Below are 21,874 nucleotides of genomic sequence, written 5' to 3'. Positions count from 1 at the left end.
TCTTTCTTTCTTTTATTTTTTTAATAAAGTTGCCCAATTTACCTAGACCTTATATGGACAAAGACTGTGGAAACTCGGAATAAGAACTCTGAGACTTGTACAAGCACAACACTGTGATTCAGGGAGGAGACCCTTACAACTACTTACGGAAGTCAAGTCACTAATGTGATTCACAGTAAAGCAATGGGCTATCCAAATGCAAATGATCAAAAAATGAAGCAAGACGAAACATACTACTTCAGACAAATGCTATATACCATAGGATAAAAAAGTCATGAAATATAAATACAGTTATAATTATGTAATTGGTTCTTCTGAATCAAAAAGCAAGACAGAAATCAAGAAGTTAAAAAAAAAAAAAGTCTGATTTATAATAGGGATACACCTGATCCTATTTGACTTTTTTTGAAAGCCTGGCAACTACATTTAAAAGAAGACAAAATATAACCATAGTCTTATAAAGCATAAATCTACCCATTATAGAAAACCATATCACACAGCAAGTGGCAGCTGAGGTCAATAGAACCATTACACAATTATGTCCATTCATGCACCAGAAAGTCCTTCAGTCATTCATTGAACTATTGTAATGTGCTTTACATGGAGTTTCCTTTGAAAACCATTCCAAAGATACAGAGGGCTCAGAATGCAGTGGTGTATGCCACAGCACATACATGTGTCCCTACTGATCTGCAAACTGCCAGCTGTTGACATCTAGGTACAATTCAAGGTGCTGGCTATCACCTATAAAGCCCTTCTAAGAATAAGGCCTTGTGACATAGGTGGTGTCAGTGTTTCCTCCCATCTAGTGAGGTCAGCTATAGTAGACACATTTTGTGCCCTGTCCGTTAAGCAATATTATTTCCTGGAGCCAAGAAGTGTGCCTTCTGGGTGATGATTCCCAACCTCTAAAATGATAGCTCTTGGAGATCCATACTGCTCCCTCCTCACTGTATTTTTCATATAATTTTAACAACTTGATTGATATTACAGATCTTGAGTTAAGATGATGATTGAGCCCTTTTGGTTTGTTTGGTTTTTTTTTTCTTCCTCTGTTATAAGGTCAATTTTATAGATACAGATAATCAGAGTTACAAGGGACCTTGTAGGTCATCTAGCCCAAGTGGGAGACCCTACACCATTTCTGACAAATGGCAGTCCAATCTTTTCTTGAAAGTCTCAACTGATGGCGCTCCCACAACTTCCGAGGGCAAGTTGTTCCATGGGTTGATTGTTCTCACTGTCAGAAAGTTTCTCCTTATTTCCAGGTTAAATCTCTCCTTGTTCAGTTTCCATCCATTATTCCTGTCTGGCCTACAGGCGCTTTAGAAAATAGCTTGACCCCTTCCTCCCTGTGGCAGCCACTCAAATATTGGAAGACCGCTATCATGTCTCCCCTGGTCCTTCTCTTTACTAGACTAGCCGAGCCTAGTTCCTGCAACCGTTCGTTGTATGTTTTAGTCTCCAGTCCCCTAATCATCCTGGTTGGTCTTCTTTGTACTTTTTCTTGTCTCAACATCTTTTTTATAATGTGGTGACCAAAACTGGATGTAGTACTCTAGGTGTAGTCTTACTAAGGCTTTATAGAGCTGTATTAGTACTTCCCTTGATCTTGACTGTATCTCTCTGTTAATACAACTTAGGATTGCATTAGCTTTTTTGGCTGCTGCTGCACACTGCTGGGTCATATTTAGCTGGTTGTCCACTAACACTCCAAGATCCCTCTCACAGTTACTGCTATTGAGCCTGGTTTCACCCAGTCGATATGTGTACATTTGGTTTATCTTGCCTAAGTGTAGGACTTTACTTTTCTCTATATTGAATTTCATTTTATTAGATACGGCCCAGTGTTCTAGTCTGTCAAGAGCCTATCTTCTTGGGTGTTAGCTATTCCTGCCAGCTTAGTATCATCTGCAAATTTGGTAAGTTCCCCTTCTATTCCCTCATCTAAGTCATTAATGAAGATATTGAAGAGTACTGGGCCTAAGACAGAATCTTGTGGCACCCCACTGCTTACTTCCCTCCATGTAGATTTAGACCCATTAAGGACTACTCGTTTTGCTATCAACTGTATTCCCTTTCTTTGATATATGTTGTTTCTTTTTCACTCTCTTTAATTAAGTCCTTGTGGAACTAGTGTCAAAATTGAAACATTAAATTTAGATTAAAATCTAATTCCTACTTGTATCTTTGAAAGAAGTCCAGGTTATACAGGCTTCTCTATATAATATATTCTTATGAGTACAGAACACCAGAATAACATATGCAGCACAGGAAAGGAATTGATTTCTACTTGATACAGGTAGCTTGGGCTTTTCAAACCATGGAAATATGGAAGTAAGTCTATAATTGGGAGGGAGAGGAGAGTATTTACAGAAACATTCAAAGCTTATTTACACATTAGAAAAATATTAATACTTGTAAAAAACTACAAGAATATAAGAGTTCCTTACATAAACCTTTTGAACAGTTATAATATAAATCTTAAGTATGCTACTCTTTCTACATTGGCAAGATTTTGTTTTTAAAGTATTATACTAAATTTGGTCTCATTACTTCTGATACCCCAATTTAATTCTTATAAACCTAAAATGCTAAATCTGCTAAATCACCATTTCCATAAGAACAGAACATTGCATCAAAAATATGACTTCACCCACAAGATCTGGCAAGAGAAGAACCTGCACATAATAAAAGACACAGTTTCTTCTCCCCATAAACGTCTCTAATAGCAACTCCAAAATATACAGCCTAATTCAGTAATGTACCATGTCAGAACACATCCAAAAATAACAGAATGTTTTTGCTTAGAATTTCATGTTAGAAATTTCAGGAATGTTTTCCTTAAAAAATTATAATTAAACCCTGTCATCAGGAGCTGGTACCACATTATAGTTTAGAAAATTACTTCCCGAGCCAATTGAGGTAATCATAAAGCATTTTTCCTCCAGAGTGTGACTAATTTTCTATATGCACATGTGTGAAAATAACAAAATAACGGGGTGTTCTTTCTAGTAGGAAGAAGATTCTTCAAGAAATATTATTACTGAGATTGTGTAGTTAACTCCTATTTATTACACCAGATCTCTGGATACAGTTAATCCTGTCATTGCCATTTTTAATGTTTTAGCAGGTTCACTTTCCATTACTACCAGAATATTTGAGTATCAACCTGCTCTAGAAAATGCTTTATCAATATATTTTCACACCCTGGCATTTGAATCAATTTATAAACCTTCCTGAGATAAAAAAAAAAAAAGTAATTTATAAGTTCACATTTTATTCCTGAAGAATGACAATATACTCATCAAATTATTCTTATAACTAGCAGGTTTTAATAATAATTTCAATTAATTTTCAATTTTTAATTTTCCTTCACATTAACAAATATATTAAACCCAGGTGATCTGGGTGCCAGGGAACAGATCAATATATACTTAACTATTTAAATTTGATGGAGCTTGAACATTTTTAATTTTGGTATGACCATGTTCCTGGATAAATACAATTCAATATACAACAATATCCAAAGTGTCAGATTATAGTTATTCTTTTGATACCAGGCATTCAAAAATAAAATAATGTGAATATATGGGATAATGAGAAAGAGTTAGAATTGTTGTATACCATAATATAGGTATCCAGATATCCATGTTTTGGAAGATATCATAATCCTTATAAAATTATCCATTAAGATTAAAGAGAACTTGGTTCCTCTAATTCCCACAACTAGCTCATATGGAAAAGAAATCAACCTCCAACTTGTATGTGTAACATCTTTAACATTTGCTCTTTCTGTGCTTGTGATTAAATGTAACATTTTAAAATCCCAAAGTTCTAAGAAAAGCATAAATCCTTGTCTCACAGCTGCTGTTTGACTCTGAAAGCACAGGCAAGCCTTAAACATCAAGAAATCCCAATAGACTGAGCTGGAGAACACCTGTATCTCTTCATTTAGCTCCAATAACAAAGCATAAACTTCAGCATTACAAAAATAGATGCCATGTTCAGCTGCAGCTACATTTTGCTCCTAATTCCCGTGAACAAAAATGCTAAGAGCATTAAATCATTGAAGCAAGTTCTGTCATCAGAAGGATAAGATTTTTTTTTCTTTCTTTTTTGGAGCAGAAATCCAGTGGGAACATGATAGAAAACCAGCAACAATTACACATAAAGTATGGAGTGAAATCCTCAGGGAGATAAGAGGAAATGTAACAGGATAGATGAGTGTAATTGTTATGCTTTATGCCCAAACCATAAATGTGAATTGTCTTTAATTTAAAATTCTTCAAGATAAACTATTTTTAAAATTGTGTGTGTGTGTGTGTGTATGTGTGTGTGTGTCTTATGTATTAGTAATATAAAATCATTCTTTTGCAAACCAAACTCCATTTGAATTAATTGCATCTTTTACCAATAATTGAATAGAAAAAACTGACAATTTCATTTTATCCAAACTTCAATACTACGGGGAAAAGAGATTGAGGCAACCATCCTGAATTTTATGCCCATCTCTTCCTTTCCAATTAACCCCACTGAACAAAATTAACCTCTGCAACATAAGGAGGTATCAAATAACATTGTTGCTGTTGTAATTTATGTTTCTACAGATTTCAGTAAAAGAGTTTTCCTTTACTGGATATAATGAAAGAAATACATAATACTGTTCTTAAATCTATAATACTATAGACTTCAGCTTATAGTCACTATTTTTATTTATTTGGTGCAATTTTTAAGAAGTACAAACAAATTTATATGACCCACTAATTGATTGATTGATATAGATATAGATATATAAAGAGAGATATAAACCATCGTGAAAGAAGAATAAAATGATTTTTATAACAAGACCTCCTACTAGACCAGGCATCTTGTAATCCTCTAAAATTTACTCCTAAGCACCCCTCAGCATTGGTCATGGTTGCTGGGGCTACTGCCAGCAACATCTTGTTCCCTACAGCTGTCCTGGGCAGGGGGTTCTTTTTGAGGGATGAAAAATGGGATTGAGATATTATAAAATGAGTCAGTAAGAAAAAGAACTTCTTTGTTAGTTCTCAATTTGTTTTTTTTTTTTCCTAATTGACTTATCCCTTTGTTATAAAATTCTTTCTGGAGATGAAACATTTGTAGAATTCTGTTTATATCCTATCTGGTTTATTTTCCCTTTGAAATAATTTACGTCAAGCCAATTTTGAAATATGAACTATATAGGCAGTCCTCGAGTTATGACCTTTGTTTAATGATGGTCCAGAAATAGAACTGCCTCAGAAAGGATGCTTTGTGGCCTATAAACATGTCCCACTGTCACAAAATAATGCATCATCACCATTGCAGACACATGATCCTAATCTGGGGATTTGGCAACCTGTTGGCATTTACAAAGTCAATGGGGAAACCAGTAGGGAAGGTTGCAAGCTGCTGCCACCTGCAGAGAGGACTCCAGTTTGTCTCTGGGGACTAGCTGAAAGAACTGTCTCATGAGGAAAGTTGAACATAACCTGAACACCCTTGGTAGGTAGTTCTTTCAACCAGCCCCAGAAATAACAGGAAGTCAAAGTCCAAGCAAAGAGAAGACAGCCAGCTCAGTAAGGCATAGAGTGCAGAGAGCCTTAAATGGGGGGAGAGGCCTTGTGAGGCCTGGCGCAGGTGGGCACATATGTGTCTCTTCACTCAGGGGCTAAAAATCCTGCTTGGAGTTTGGCAGGAAGGATTTTCAACTCTTGAGCAGATCCTTCCAGGGTCTCTCCCACCCCGAAGCATCCCATACTCATTACCTGGGAATGCATCCACTTAAGAGCCCTGGTGGCAGTGGTTAGAATACAGTATTGCAGGCCAACTCTGCTCACAGCCTGGAGTTAGATCCTAATGGGGTTTAAGGTTGACTCAGCCTTCCATCCATGTGAGGTTGGTAAAATGAGGACCCAAGATTGTTGAGGGAAATATGCTGACATTATAAACCACCCAGAGTGTTGTAAAACACTATGGAATGGTTAATGCTATAAGTCTAAGTGCTATTGCTATTGTTAACCCACACAATCACTTAGTGATAACTGGGAGTGACAGTATTATGGGCATTGAGTGAAGCCCTCACATGATATCTCACTTAATGACTTCTTCACTCAATGACCTGTATTGCAGTCCCAATTGTGCCATAAGTCAAGGATTACCTGTAGAAGCATGTGGAATAGGTATAACTGTCTTTAAACCACAACTGATGTTTAAATGAATTGACAATAACCCAAATCTTTTTCTTGTATTTCTTCCCTGATAAGTTGTTCCCTACAAAAATAGTGGAAACAGCTCTCAATATCCAATATTTAACAACATAATGAACTACAAACAAAATACATGTGGCCCTAGTTATCTGTGGTCCCATTATCCACTGTTTTGTGAATCGGTGGTTAGTATACAGACCAGATCATTATCTATGGTAAAGGGTTTTGAATATCCATGATTTTTGGTGTAAGGTTCTGTTTGGAGGATAATTTTTAAAATGTTTTTATACATTTTACATACGAGCAAAATGGCAAACAGATCTTGGCATTATTTATGAAGTATATATTTTCAGCATCCCATTATCTATGGTTTCTTTATCCATGATTGTTCAATTTGAACAAAGCCCCAGCAAATAAAGAGAGCCACCTATATAATGAATATGAAACTTAACTAAATTCTGATTTATTCCAGCAAATTAAAACTCCTATATTCCATCCATCTTATTTTGCTTTGGTTCAGTTCCAATACGAGTATTCTATGACATTTTCTCTTTATTATATCATAAGAAAAAGAGGTCAACTGTTTCTTTAAATTTCCAATTTTTTAAAGTTCATGTCACCATAGTAACAGTGTGAGCAAAATATCTTTTTCAAAATTTGTTCATCATTCTGAACATTCCGAAGAATATGTAATTCCTTTAAATCAGTGTTTTTCAAACTTGGCAACTTTTAAGATTTCACCAGCCAGCTGATTTAAGTTAACAAATCTTTATGAAAAGTTAAAAGTTTACATCTCGGCCAACATATCACAAAAGGATACTTACTTCTGATATATTCCAATAATAGCAATAACTATCTATCATGGACTTAATAAATAAAGTAGCACGGTTAGAAAGATGAATGCAATATCCACACAAAAACATCTAAGTTGGTCAAATGAAAAAAAAGACTCAACTTTTTCATTGAGATCGTAATGGATCTCAGTTTCTGAAATACATCTGTTTTTCTTGAAGCTCTCTTACATGCTCAGAAAATTCTTCGATTTCCTTGTAGATACAGTTTTTCCAAGAATTTGACACTTACCAGAACTGTAGCTGTAATCCTTACACTGAGGGATCTGAATGGTGAAAGCTAACCAATCTGGAGCAAAAAGTGATTCTGGCTTTCTGCTTTCCTTGAGCCATTTGCTGTTGTGTAGGTCTCTGGTATCGGATGGACCTTGTATTAAAGGAATACGCTTCTCCTTTCCACCATCACCTGGATAGATGGTTAAAAAATGTTAAGAGTGCAAGGAAGAGATGTTGAACAGAATATACTAGCATCATGTATTACAATTTTAAAAATCAGATAATGTAACCTTTTTTTCTATTGGTAATACCAAAATAAAGACATAAGACTTTCTTAGTAATAACTATGTGTTAAACATCTATGGAGGTTCTCAGTCATCCAGGTCATGGTTGTCCCAAAGCTGCTTTTTCAAGAGGCAACTGGACTTTCTGGTTTTTCTTCTTGTTACCCAAGAAGCTTCTTCAGCTCTGACTGGATGGTGGGGAATGGAAGGATGTATAGTCCTTACAGACAGCTGGTCATTTGCATTCTTTTAGAGAGTTGTTGCAGCCACCTGGAGGTTTATCTGTGTAATCAGAGTCACCTAAGTACTGCAAATGGGTATGGAGCCTTCTTGGAACTGTTGAAAGGACTGTGTTGGTAGACTAGAGATAGCTGAGGTCATATCCCTATCCCTGTTAATATCTTCATTAACGACTTAGATGAGGGAATAGAAGGGGAATTTACCAAATTTGCAGATGATATTAAGCTGGCAGAAATAGCTAACACCCAAGAAGATAGGCTCAAGATCCAGATGGATCTTAACAGATTAGAACACTGGGCTGTATCTAACAAAATGAAATTCAATGCAGAGAAAAGTAAAGTCCTACACTTAGGCAAGAAAAACCAAAAGTACACATATAGACTGGGTGAAAACAGGGTCAATAGCAATGAGAAGGATCTTGGAGTGTTAGTGGACAACCAGCTAAATATGAACCAGACGTGTGCAGCAGCCGCCAAAAAAGCTAATGAAATCCTAAGTTGCATTAACAGAGGGATGCAATCGAGATCAAGTGAGGTACTAATACCACTGTATAAAGCCCTAGTAAGACTACACCTACAGTACTGCATCCAGTTTTGGTCACCACATTATAAAAAAGATGTTGAGACTCTAGAAAAAGTACAGAGAAGAGCAACCAGGATGATTAGGGGACTGGAGACTAAAACATATGAAGAACAGTTACAGGAACTGGGCATGGCTAGCCTAGTGAAGAGAAGGACCAGGGGAGACATGATGGCAGTGTTCCAATATTTGAGAGGCTGCCATAGAGAGGAAGGGGTCAAGCTATTCTCCAAAGCACCTGAAGGCCAGACAAGAAATAATGGAGGAAACTCAACAAGGTCCCTTACAACTCTGATTAGTTATTTTCCCTCCTCCTCTGCTGAGAGAGGGCTGTTCAATTTTGACATAGATGGCTTCTTTGATTCCTCTTTCAAACCAGCGGTCCTCTCTGTCCAAAATGTGGACTTTGTTGTCTTCAAAAGAGTAACCTTTGTCTTTTAAATGCAGGTGGACTGATGAATCTTGTCTTGATGGGTTTGGTCTCCTATGTTGTGCCATGAGTTTATGAAGTAGTTGTTTTGTTTCCCTAATTGAACTTGCAGCTGAAAGTAAGTTCATTGTAGATATAATTTTAATTTTTTATGCTTAGCTTTTACAGAACTAAAACTTTGTGTAATCACCAAGGTACAGTTCACTAGCAGTGATAGAAGTATTCTTATTGCAATGCTTCATCATCTAAATTTGTTTTCAAAAATACAAATTAAGAAATAGATTTGATTCATAGGAACAATGCCACATTCTTGTTTTAGTAACCCTCCTTGTGAAAAGCAAGGTAAATTCTCCTAAATAGGCCATCAACTTTCACATGGCCCAGCTGAACGTACCTGGGGCTTTGGCACAAATTTTTATTGATCCGATGGTTCCAGAGGCACAGTTGACCAGCAATGTGCTGCAGTACTTCAATTCAACATTTTGGATTGAGCCCTCAAGACTCGGCTGAGGATTCTTAGTTTTCACACCTAATAAAAAGAAAAATGTAAAAGTACTAGCCTGTGAATTCAACATATTTATATTTTTCATCAAGACATTTAAATACTACAATTTTTTACTTTCAATACACTGTTAACACAGTAAAACTGAAAACATAGCACTGTTAGTTAGCTGGATACATATACTTGCAGTTAACTTTGTGCTCATATTAGACTTCTGTAAAGATTTGTTTCTCTAGCTATATTTATGTATAATTTCCCAGAGTTAAATCAATTAAAATAATAGATTACTCCTTGAAACTATTCAAATCAGTTACAAAATATAAATTAAATTTATGCAGCTGGGTAGCACAGCATGTAAAAGAAGTTGTCATCCTTTTACAAAAACAATGTTGAAATTACTTGAGGTCAAAAGTGAAAATAGGTTTGGTGGTCTCTTTTTTTCTCCCTGCACGTCCAAGGAAGCCATTTGCCACAAGTTTAAAACTTACTGGCAGCTATTCCTGAACTGTAACAGTGGGAGGTGTAACAGGTCAGAAGCACGGAACTCTGGCACAGTTGTACAAGGAAAGCTCAGTAAACACCCACCCACATTATATTGGGCTGTGGCCATTCATATTATTTCATCTTTTCTATGGTCAAAACTACCCTTATTCACTGTATTTGTAAAAAATAAGTTTCAGCACCTGTTTTTAAAAAGTAAATAAATGTCAAAAAAAATTAATGGACCCCAATCCTTAATTGGAAGTAAGATTTTTTTTAAAAAACGATCAACTTTGAAACAGAACCTTCTTTGTTGCATCTCATATTTACAGTTGGCTCAGCAGTCTTTGGTATAAAATGCAGTTCCGTAAAGAAAAAAAAAAGCCTAACCATATCATCGTTATTATTCTAAGTAATTTTTCTGATTCTTAGGTTCATGTTACTTTAGTCAGTCTCACACAAGCATTTTTTTAAAAAAATTCAGAAAATAAATATTCCAATTAAAATTGGAAAGGGGTCTAGAAAAAAATTGCATTTACATACGTATATTTTCACTGGTTCCTAAACATTGATAAAATTCATAAGAATGCAACCTTATTTTTAAAGATATGGAAAAACATGAACATTCTTTTTAAAACATTACTTTTAATATTTTCTATATAAAATCCTTTTTATGTATCATTGCTTTGAAAAAATAAGGTTTCCACATCTCAATGATACTATGAACTATACCAGTTTTTCTCAACCTCAACCGCTTTAAGAAATATGAACTTCAACTCCCAGGATTCCCCAGCCAGCATAGACAAGTACTTAGACCAAACACAATCTATTGAAAAAAATGGCAACCCACTTAAATATTCTGCCAAGCAAATAAATCGCCATTTACAACCAGAACAATGTCAACTTGATATTGGAAGATGAGCTCCTCCAGTTGGAAGAGGAAGAACAAAGTGTAAGACCACACAGCATTTAGTTTTCTGTTGTGGCTCAGGTAGGGTGAGCATGCTTCAGATCCTATTAGCAAAGAAATGCCACCGGAAGAGCCTTGAAGACTTTCTGCCATAATGCCCACCTTATGGAACATTCTCCCACAGGATGACACTAAGCCTGCTGGCTTTCATAAAGAGCTGGTTCTGTGCCCAGACCTGTGGTGCCACGTGTGTGCAGAATGTAGTTTAATGGTTAATATAGTCATTATGATGGGTGCTTTATTTTCAGCTGCTACGTATTTTAATGGTTGTATTATTTTAATTGATTAGTTTTTTTTAAAAAAATATGTTCACTACCCAGAATTACTTAGTTAAGTTGGGTGGACATACAAATTAAATAAATAAATAAAATTTCTCCCAATTAAATAAATTGTTCCAGTTTATAAATAAACGAAACAATTGCTCCCAGCATCAGGAGCCAGTTAAGATACAGGCCACCACATTCTGAACTAATTGTTAATTTTGTGTAGTCTTTAAAGGTAGCTTCCTATAAATTATACTGGTGGTGAGAGCATGAGTTACTATCCCTAGATCCCCTTGTAGCAAGTAAGGATACAATTGATGCAGCAGTTTGGGGCAGAGTATAGTCTACGTAGCATCCTATAAACCTTCCCAGAGTTCACAGGCCAAAATTAATCCTAGATAACAGGGCTAGATGATACTCTGATTACTACTATAGACTCGATCCAAGCAGACTCAAGTTTGCAGTGAATTTACTTTTGAAAAGCAACAATCCCTCCTAAAACAAATGATATTACTGACAGCGTTCCAAGTAACAACCTCCAAATTAAAAGACCCTGAGACTGTCATCTTCTCAAAGATCCATCTTATTAGAGATGTCATCTTGGCACATCTGAGGAAAACCTGAATCTGAGATTTCGGCCCAAAGAGAATCCAAAATCCAACCCTGTGCCCAACATTTCATCACCTGGTCCAATCATTACTTTGTTCCAATTGGAGACTAGCCCCAGGCACTCCCCTCCAGGTGCAGAGTACCATGTCCTTGACTTCCTGAGAAAGGAATGTTGTTGTGGCTAATCTTCCACCGCCCCTTGAAATCCCTCTCCCAAATACCCAGGCACTGAATGCGGATGCCTAGAAGCCTCAAAGAAAAATGGCTTCCAAGCTGAGAAGTTCACAAAATAGCAGCTGCCATGAGTACCTTTTTATAAAAACAAAAAACAAATCTGGCATCTTCTTGATTCACCACTACCAATTAAACTATTTCATTAGTTAATGATCTCATTTTCTCTACAATTCTAGAGACTGTTTTAGTCATTGGGAACACGGTATGTTCTACTATCACAAGTATAAATAATTAATATGACACAATTCACTTCCAGGAATTCCTTTTTCATTGTTTTTAAAATCTACTCACTTTTCTATTTGGCTTTTAAATTTTCAATTCCAATTACTATTGATAAAATATATAATAAAAGTCCTTCCAGATTAAAGATGTAATATGAGACTCAAATGTAATTGTTCTGTTTGGAAAAAAAACTGAAGTTTTACTATACTACAAAATACTGCATAACAGATGTTGCTAGGAAGAATCACTTTATAACTTAACAAAACTATACTACTGCCAACTACATTTTGAACAAAAGGATATACAGTACTGATCTTTCTTTCATCTTACCACCTGTTTCTGTAAATTTATTACATTCATTGTTTCCAATTTTAACAAACCACATAATGGCACAAAGGAAAATATGTCAACCCTGGAATTATTTGCAGTTTTTCTATCTGGCTCATGCAAGACCTGCAGTCTGTTAAAAATACAGACTGGGTCTCTTTTGTCTGACAACCACTGAACTTCACAAATTACTCTCTTCCTATTCACCTGTTTGCAGCTGAATTGCCAAGCTGGAGCTGACTTCAGCAAGCCCTACAGGATTGATGACACATGCTGCTGATAAACCAAACAATATGCAGAAATTACAGGATGACATCTTTGAAAGATGTAAATGCCAGAGCCAAATTTCAACTCTATATGTGCAATATTTAGAAAGTGTAACAATCTTGAAATGAAAAATCTTTCAGAAGTGCTAATGTTATCATTAAATAAAATGACAGGCTGTAGAATAACTTCACAAAGGAGATCCAAAATTCTATTTAAATCAGGTTTTTGAAAACTGTATAGGGTCTTGGTCAAGAAAATAATGATATTGGAAGATGAATATAAATTTTAGCATCATTTTCTTACTTGATTTTATTTTACCAGAGGTAGTTAGCACCTCATAGGGCCCCTTTCCAGGGTTACAGGAGAAGATGGTGAACAGTTTTGAAGGTGGAAGAGTCTTTATGCCCCAAACAGCAAATAAAACAGTAGAACCATCTTCTAGGAGAAGAAAAACTCTGAATTCAAACCTCCACTGCCTTGTGGCTATATCTATCATTGGAAAAGGCTTCAGGAGCCAACCTGAAGGCAAAATCTGGAGCCGGAGGCCCGGAAGCAGTTCGTGACTGTGTACAATCACGTTCTGGAGACTCCTGCGACGCAGCTAGAACTAATCGTACCGGCTCTGCCATTCCATTAGACTATTTCAGTGACATGGAGACGGGGGATCTGCTGCTTGGGTAACAGTTTATACTCCATATTAAATTACCCAGGCCTCGTGCTCTGGAGAGGACATTCCAGCTTTGCATACAGCATTGAAACAATATGGGAAGTGGCAGTTACCGGTTTCCTAGCACGATACCATAGTCTCTTGAGACTGAATGATGCCAATTCAATTCAATCCTCAGTTACCAACTACTTGTTCAGCAACTGTTATGATGGTGCTGAAAAAAGAGATTTGCAACCAGTCCTTGAACTTGTGGCTATTGCAGCATACCTGCAGTCTCTATTGTAATTTGGGTATTTTGCAATCAATGTGCATGTGTAACAGTCACAGACTGCTGTGGTCACATGATCACCATTTACAGCCTTCACGGTCAGCTTCCAACAAGCAAAGTCAATAGAAAAGCTGGCTGGAGATTGTAAGTTGTAGCAGTGTGGTGTTTCACTAAATGACAATGTGTGATTCTCTGAACAACTACAACTGGAATTCATATTGTAAGTCTGGTGAAGTCAAATGATGCTTTTCTTTAGGTTCAGGTTTTGTAATATATCTATGCAAAGTTTTTTATGAATATATCAATCTAATAAGCATCCTATAAAGCCCTACACTGAAATAAAATGTAAAGAATAAGAGCTCAGAAGCTGGAACAAGCATTAACCGCCTCAAACTCAATAAGAAGACAAAGCTGTTAATGTAGCAGAACACATTTCATTTTCACATTCTGGAGCTCATAAAATGAATTCAGCAAAGCATGCTAAGCTACAAGAAAAAAGCGGTATAAATAAAATAAATAGGAAAAAGCTATATACACAAAATAAATCCTTACAATATTATCCACTTAATATTATTAAAATATGTTCATTAAAATATTTACCCTTCTCAATCAATATTTTTAAACTGATGTTTATTTTAAAAGATTTTAGTCATGAGAACTCTGTAATTCCATAATAAGAACTTCATAATTCTGACAACGATGTATATAAAATTATCTTTTTATTTGGTATGAAATCAGTTGGCAGTCTTATACCTATGCAATACAACATAGACCCCAGCTGGCATCTCATGCTCTCAGAGATACAAACTGCAAACCCAGAAACATCCTTATTTGCAGCATTGCCAGGATAATTTTGTCTACCATTCACACCACTATTATTGTCAGGCAGCCTCTGCAGGTGTGCATGGTACATAAACATACAGCTGTAACTAAGCAAGCCAAGTGAAATGCATAATGAAAACCTCAGCAGCTGTTTAAAATCCACAGAGAACAAGTGAGTTAATATTTTTGGAAAAGCAAGGATGGCAAATTTATGATTATCCTAGCCTTCCAAAATAGCTTCTGGGTTGTGTCATTTTTATGTCATGTCTATTTATTTTTTAAAAAACATCCATATTTTTGAATACTAGGAAAACAGTCAATGTTTTATAGCACAAAAGTAGCTTCATATGTAAAATAAGTTTTATTACATGCAAAATGCTAAACAAGATTTCATGCTGGAGCACATGGTTTTTGGTAAGTGCCATCATTATTTCTCAAATTTATTAGCTGCCCCTCTTACCACAGGGTAATTCATTAAGTATACTGATTATAGCACCACAAATCATTGTAAACTAAATTGTTATCAAGTTTTGCTGTGTTCATTGTAGTATTTTTCTCTTTTCTCTATACTTTCAAGTCAGCTACCTTATACAGGAAACTTGCACATTTTTGGTATAAATATATAAAACCAAGACTTATAAATATATAAAACCAAAGCAACCTTGCTTTCACAGCAGAAAGACAAAAATTACCCTGTAAAATCTCCTATTTATAATGCTAATTCCACAGGGACATATTTTCAATAGTCTGTGTTGTTTTCTTTTTTAATTGTGTTTTCAATTTTTCTATGAAAGTATTTTTTTTTAAGGAATGGTATTTTTTCAGCAGCAGGAATGAAGTCGCCTACAAATAAATCCAAATTAAGAAGATCCAGCAAACAAATATATATAAAGTAACTCACCCACTCAAATTCATCAATACTGGATTGTGTATATCATTTAGTAACAAAGCCTATTGCTCTTTTCTCATCTGGAACATCTGCACAATGCCCACACATAACCTATTAAACTCTTCCTAACCTAAACTGAATCATACTTCATCACTATAAATGTGTCCAACAAATTAAGTATCAAGCCCTGAGGCAGACTATTGTAAGGGTGTATATTTATTTAGTACACGGTAATTGAAAGTCAGTTTGGAAATAATGAGTTCAACATATATTGATATATTGAAAAAACAACCTGAATTTCCAATTTAAAAAGCTGAATAAACTACAATCATGAGATTAAAATTAATAATGGCAAAACTGACAAGATAGATGTGCAGAGAGAAAAATCTGAACTAAGAAAACTTGTAGTAATCTTAAATCGATGGCAGGTATGGCAGAGGCAAAGATGATGTGAGAAATGGTGATTGTATGATGTCATGACACAATGATGCAGCTTATATATTTGTGTCAGACACAAATACAAAGTGGGATCTTTTAGCGCAGTGGTTCCCAAACTTTTTCAGTCCACTTTTTCAGTCGGGAAAGTAGAGCTTCCCAACGTGCCACCGCCAACACCACTGTGAGTTGCTGCCCCCAGAGGCATGTCAGAAAGCTCTACTTTCCAACGTGCCGCCACTGCCTGCTCTAGGCTTCCCCAACCCTGCCCTGTACTGGCTCCAGGAAGGAGGGAACCGCACCACCCTCTATGACGTGAGTGCCCCAGGAGAGGGGAGCAGCTTGGGAGGCTGATCTCTGGCGGGAGGGGCAGCCTGTGAACTTGCTGTCAGGCACGGCAACTACAAAGAGGGGCGGGCTTAGCTGAGTGGGATCCTGGATATTGGGCATGTGGTCAAAGCCCCCCTTCCTCTGCCTCCCTGTAGGTGATCCACGGATGCCATTGACTGTTGCACCAGAGCAGTGCAAGGGACTCAATGGGGTGAGCCTGCGCAGCCGATGCCTCAAACGCCCCCCTGCTGCCCCTTAGTGCCCCCCCCAAGGCATCCCACTGTCTCCTAGGGGGTGGTACCACCCACTTTGGGAACCACTGTTTTAGCGTAACAATGTCATGACATATTATTATTTTAACATCACTGCAACTTATTATACATGATACTATTTTGAACAAGAAAACCCAGGTTCTAATCCACCATCAGTCAAAGGAAGCTCAAAATTCTAACAGCTTATCACATTGCTCCAACAGAGAAGCACTAGCACTAGTAATAGCATTTAGACTTATATACCGCTCCATTAGTGCTTTACAGCACTCTCTGAGAGGTTTAAAGAGTCAGCATATTACCCCCAACAATCTGGGTCCTCATTTTATTGATCTCAGAAGGATGAGTCAACCTTGAACCCATCAGGATCAAATTCCAGGCTGTGGGTAGAGTTAGCCTGCAATACTGCATTCTAACCACTATGCCACCATGGTTCATAAATCTAAATATGTAAATCTGCTTTCCTTTGAAATTGCAAGGATCTGTGCTGCAGTCATGGGCACCAAACTCTCAAGCACAATTACCTTAAAGGATCTCAACCCAATCAGACAACAAAGATACAATACAATTCCCTTCAGAGAAAGGGGTAAGCCCACTGTATATCTTCCTATAACAGCATATCATCCTTCATCAACCTAAGGGAACTAGGCTAGTGTTGGGGTGCAGAAAATCTAGATCTTTCTTTCATCAAAAGGAATGACAAGAGTTAAGATAAAACTTACCCTTTCCTGGCCAGGATTCTATGATGAAGGCAACTGCTTTATTCGGCCTAATATTAGGAAAAACTCATGTAGTATCACTCATACAATTATGAAGTGACTGGATTTCCCAAGCACTCAGTAAAGGACACTATATGCCTAGCAGCAGTAGTTAGTGGCAACCAGTGTTCCTGTGGATTGTCCAAGTATTGCTGCATTATACAATTCCATAGCAAAGTCATCAGTCAATTCAATCAAAACATTTTAGTACAGTAGTAGAGCCATGCTACCACCAGTTACTTCTCACAAAACTGCCAAAGAGCAGCTACCTAATTGATCACAGACATGAATATTTCCTTTCATCTCTTTCCTAATACTTCTCATTAAAGGATGCAACTATGACAAGGACATGATTATTCATTACCGATGTTTGCCTGAAAGATACACATGTCTTACTCTACTTTGACACAAAGTAAATAACTCTGTGAGAGAAACCATATAGGTTGTCAGAGCTGAGGACCTGCCTTTCTTCCATTTTTTTGCCCCATTAGGTTCAGTAGACTAGTATGAGTAGATTTCCTTGGAAAAACCAAATGGAGAAGGTTGGACCATGTATTGAACAAAACTGTGTTCAAATAAGGCTGTCCTTTTGAGCAAACTATTTGGAAGTTGATTCTTGACAGATATACTGTCAGGGAAAAAGAAGTCAAAAGGACCAGATGGCCCATGGAGACACTTAAATACATAGTCTTGCAGTATTCCCATCAATGCGTAAGGAACCATATTCTAACTGTGAAAGCCCCTAACACCTTTTGTACAGAGGGCAAGTGAACTGAGTTCCATTGATTGAGCCATTCTTCTACAATACTAATCACTACAATGTAAGTAAGTGGTTCTTGAGTATGAGAGAAGATTTTTATTACAGCAAGTAGTGAATATCAAATAAGTATCAAAGCTGCCCAGAGTGAGTAGTATCAAATGGAATATAAATTAAATAAATACTCCACAGTGTCTACCTCACATTTATTAGTCAAGTAGTTCAAAGCTTATAGTATGGGTTTATACTCTATTTTCATATTTTTAATTCTTTGAAATTAATTATTTATTTGACTTATTTGCCACGATTCCACCGCAAAAATCATAGGGTCTTAGTTCTTATGTGAACCACTTGACAGCTCTCGGGTAAGAAGACATTATGGATGTTGCATCCAGTTTTCTGAGCTAAACAGATAAAACAATAGGCCTAGAAGATGAAAGGTAATAGTAATTGAGCATATCTATTTTACTCTCTAATAATGGTGTAGAGAAAAAAGTGGAATCACTTTAAAATATAAGTTAACTCTTGCATGTATTCTTTTAGTTCAACTGTCTGGGAAACATAATTAAATCTCTCTCTCTAGTCACCATATCTATAATTACTATAAACAAAGTTCAAATGAAATCTTAAATTTTAGAGGTTTGCAAACTAAAAACTAATCTTCATAGAATAGAATAGAATAGAATAGAATAGAATAGAATAGAATAGAATAGAATAGAATAGAATAGAATAGAATAGAATAGAACAAATACAATGAAATTTGAAAGCTACTCCAGCACAGTGCCCCAAACACCATATCACAATCACACTACAGAGTATTTAAAAATTAAAATAATTATTATAATAATAGAACTAAATCACAAATGCACTGTTTGATTCAAGACAATTACTGCCTTGGAAAAGATACTGTTTCTCAATCTATTAGTCCTCATTTTAAGATACCTATAACACCTCCCTGATGGTAACAGTTCAAAATATGAATGTCCAGGATTAGAACGGTCTGTGGAGATTTTTAGTGTTCATCAAGACAGCTGCAGAAGCAATCTCAAAAGTTAAGAAAGCCAGACCTCTTTCAGTCTTCACATACTGTACATAGCTGCTTCTGTTTCTACCATAACCTATTTTCATTCTGGGTTTTTCCCTCTTCTTCATACAGAGCAATCATTTTATAGAGTGATTAAAATAGTACACCATAATATTACTGACTGTCGTTACAAACAGGCCCTTCTAATTCAGCTGCTTTTGTACTTTAAGAACTGCATGTTAAAAATTACTTCATAGAAACATAACCTTTTCTAAACATGAAGCAATAAAAGTCAAGATTTTGGAAATTCTAAAGTATTAACTTAATTACATCAGCAAGTGCATTACATGCTAGATTTTTCATTAGAGCAAAAACATTTAAAGTCTATTTTCCAGACTTAGTGAATGTTGCTATGACACATTTGGTCAATAAAAATGGGTGAAAAACAGTAAAGCTTTGAAGCAATAGCCAGAAAATACCACTGTGGTTTACCAAGAGTAGCATGCACAAAATATTAGACCACAGTTAATGAAATTAAGCCAATGTCTTAAGTTAGCAAAATGTGTGCTCTGTTACTTGTTTGGAACTTACACAACTAACTAATCTTTGCCGCCAGAAAATACTATCTTCTGCATCTCTTCATAATTAAATCAGGGGACTACCACTGCTTTGAGTTTGCATTATTTTAATGCAAAGGAACAGTAAAAAATATCTTTTTTGTTTCTACAGACTTACGTTACACATTCACGAATTTTCCTTGAATGGATTCATGGGCATGGAGAAAAGGTCAACATGATAAAAATGAGATAAAGCAAATTATTTTATTAAGCTGGGAACAACAGTAACTAGTATTCGGCTTTATTTCACAGTTAGTTCAATGCACGCTGCATTTTAATTTGCTTTCATTACTTTACTGAAAGTTGACTAATGTCTGATGCCACTGAAAATGGTGTCTTATATTATACTTAACACTGATGTTACCTATATACAGATTCTCATATATGTATTCTGAAGCATTAAAGATTAAACAGACCCATTTGAAACATTCTTACTTTTAAAATTCTAACCCTAACCCTTTCAAACATTAGAATGTATTATGAAAGAAGTAAATGTTGAATATTTCATTCTTATTATGATCTTTGCAACTTCTTAGTAACCATTGAAAGCTCTCAGCTTATACTTTTAATTGGGGAGAATTGCAGATACAAAATTAACTTTCTTTTGGGAAGATGTTATCTGCATATTACTATATAGCGCCCACCAGATATTAACAAAAAAGTTTTCTCGATCCAACAGAGGTTTAAATATCGATAAAGAATAAGGCTTTCTTCTTATATAATATTCTGTTGGACTTGCTGATCTGGAGAACTCTGCATAATACCAATTTGTTTATTATTTATTACTTTTATCCCATCTTTATTGTCTTATAAATAGCTCAAGATAGACAATATACATAATATTTCTTTCTCTTCCTATTTATTCCACAATAATTGGCTGAGAATCAGTGACTGGCCCAAGATCGCCCAACCAGTTTTCATGCCTAAGGCATGAACTCACAGTCTCCTGGTGTCTAGGTCAGTATTTTAACCACTATACCAAACTGGCTCAAATAATTTGTTGCCATTTTACTTCTTCCTGTGTTGAACATACTACACAGCTGATTCTTACTTATTACCACATTTCCAAATGTGGCATTTCTGAAGCAGATTCCTTTGATTTGTTCCTGAGATTATGAGTTGGCACATAAAAGCTAATTATTCCTTTGCCTGATCTAATCAAGGGACATGAGCTGAACTGCTCAATTCAAGTGCTTACACTTTATGAACACCCTGCTAGAAGCTGTTATTTAAAAAATAAAAAATTCATTCCACATTCCACATTTATACAACCCAACCGAATTACATTCTAGTGTGCCATAATGAAACACTATTTTAATTCAGTCTGGTCTATTTAGTCCATCCAAACAAAATAACAAAACGTTATGAACTTGATTTACACAAAGATATTTTTAGCAGCCTTCTGAACTAGAGCTTCTATGAGGCATAACATTTAAAATATCTCGTCTTGCAAGAAAGAAACATCAGTACTCATTTCAAAGGAAAGCCTGACATGACATATTTCAAAGGGAAAGAAAATTGAATCCATTTTATTCTAGTTACAAGAGAAGAAAAAAATGTAGAGGAAGTGTGTCAAAATCAATCAACAATGGAACCTTCAATGCAATTTAGTTAAAACTATATAGGATAATATCCTGCTCAATAAAAACAAGAAAAATATGTAATGATGGAAGATATCATTACCCTTAAAACAAAACATTAATATCTCTATTAGCAAAGGTGTTGAATTACATGGGTCTTTAACAGAAGCTGTATTACATTCCAACTGAAAATACAGCTCACAGCCCATACCCTTATTTCCATAATCATTTTCATATGCCAAGCATACATTAATGCAGTATTATCTTCAGAACAAGAAACAGACATTCCTTTAGAAATTAATTCAATATTGAAATGCATCACATTAAGTTTTTTTTACCCACATTTCTCTCAGGAACACTTGCAATGCAACCACTACATAGAAAACTTATAATATTCTTTCCAAAGACTCCATTATGTCTGACAGAAAAAGTCTAATGTATAAACTTACCATTACAAAACATGCAAGTTTGTCCTTTTACAAAATTGTTTCTGTGAACACAGCCTTTAATTAATTTTAAAAATTAAACTAAAATATGAAATAAGTGGACATGCTTCAAAAATCTCATTAACTAATTCATTAGATCTCATATTCAAGTACATTACAGTTATCTTAGCAATGTTGGCAATGGAAAAATCAGTATACAAGAGAATTTATGATGGAAGAAACTAGCTGCATAAACCCATGGTCCAGTATCCCTGCCCCGGTTTAAGTCTCAATACACAGTTATTTAGGAAGCACGCAATGGCAAACCAGTTCCAAAACCCTTG

At 35.8% G+C, this 21,874-nt stretch overlaps 1 protein-coding gene across 5 annotated transcripts in view; it reads right to left on the bottom strand.

Annotated features, from left to right (window-relative positions):
• VPS13B (vacuolar protein sorting 13 homolog B) overlaps window positions 1-21,874 on the bottom strand; it is a 319,343-nt gene that overhangs the window by 234,156 nt on the left and 63,313 nt on the right. For all 5 annotated transcript variants that reach the window (XM_026690439.2, XM_026690425.2, XM_087962041.1 and 2 more), the window contains exons 18-19: window positions 9,210-9,344; window positions 7,299-7,472 (exon numbers count right to left, since the gene is read on the bottom strand). In XM_026690439.2, coding sequence (XP_026546224.2) covers window positions 7,299-7,472; window positions 9,210-9,344 — 309 coding nt within the window. The remainder of the gene's footprint in view (window positions 1-7,298; window positions 7,473-9,209; window positions 9,345-21,874) is intronic.

The sequence above is a fragment of the Notechis scutatus genome, chromosome 3, assembly GCF_049901735.1.
Source record: "Notechis scutatus isolate UNSWTSFEM ecotype Mainland chromosome 3, rNotScu1.2, whole genome shotgun sequence".
Classification (NCBI taxonomy): Eukaryota; Metazoa; Chordata; class Lepidosauria; order Squamata; family Elapidae; genus Notechis; species Notechis scutatus.
The sequence above is the reverse complement of the archived record's forward strand: the minus strand, read 5'-3'. Positions and strand labels throughout refer to the sequence as shown.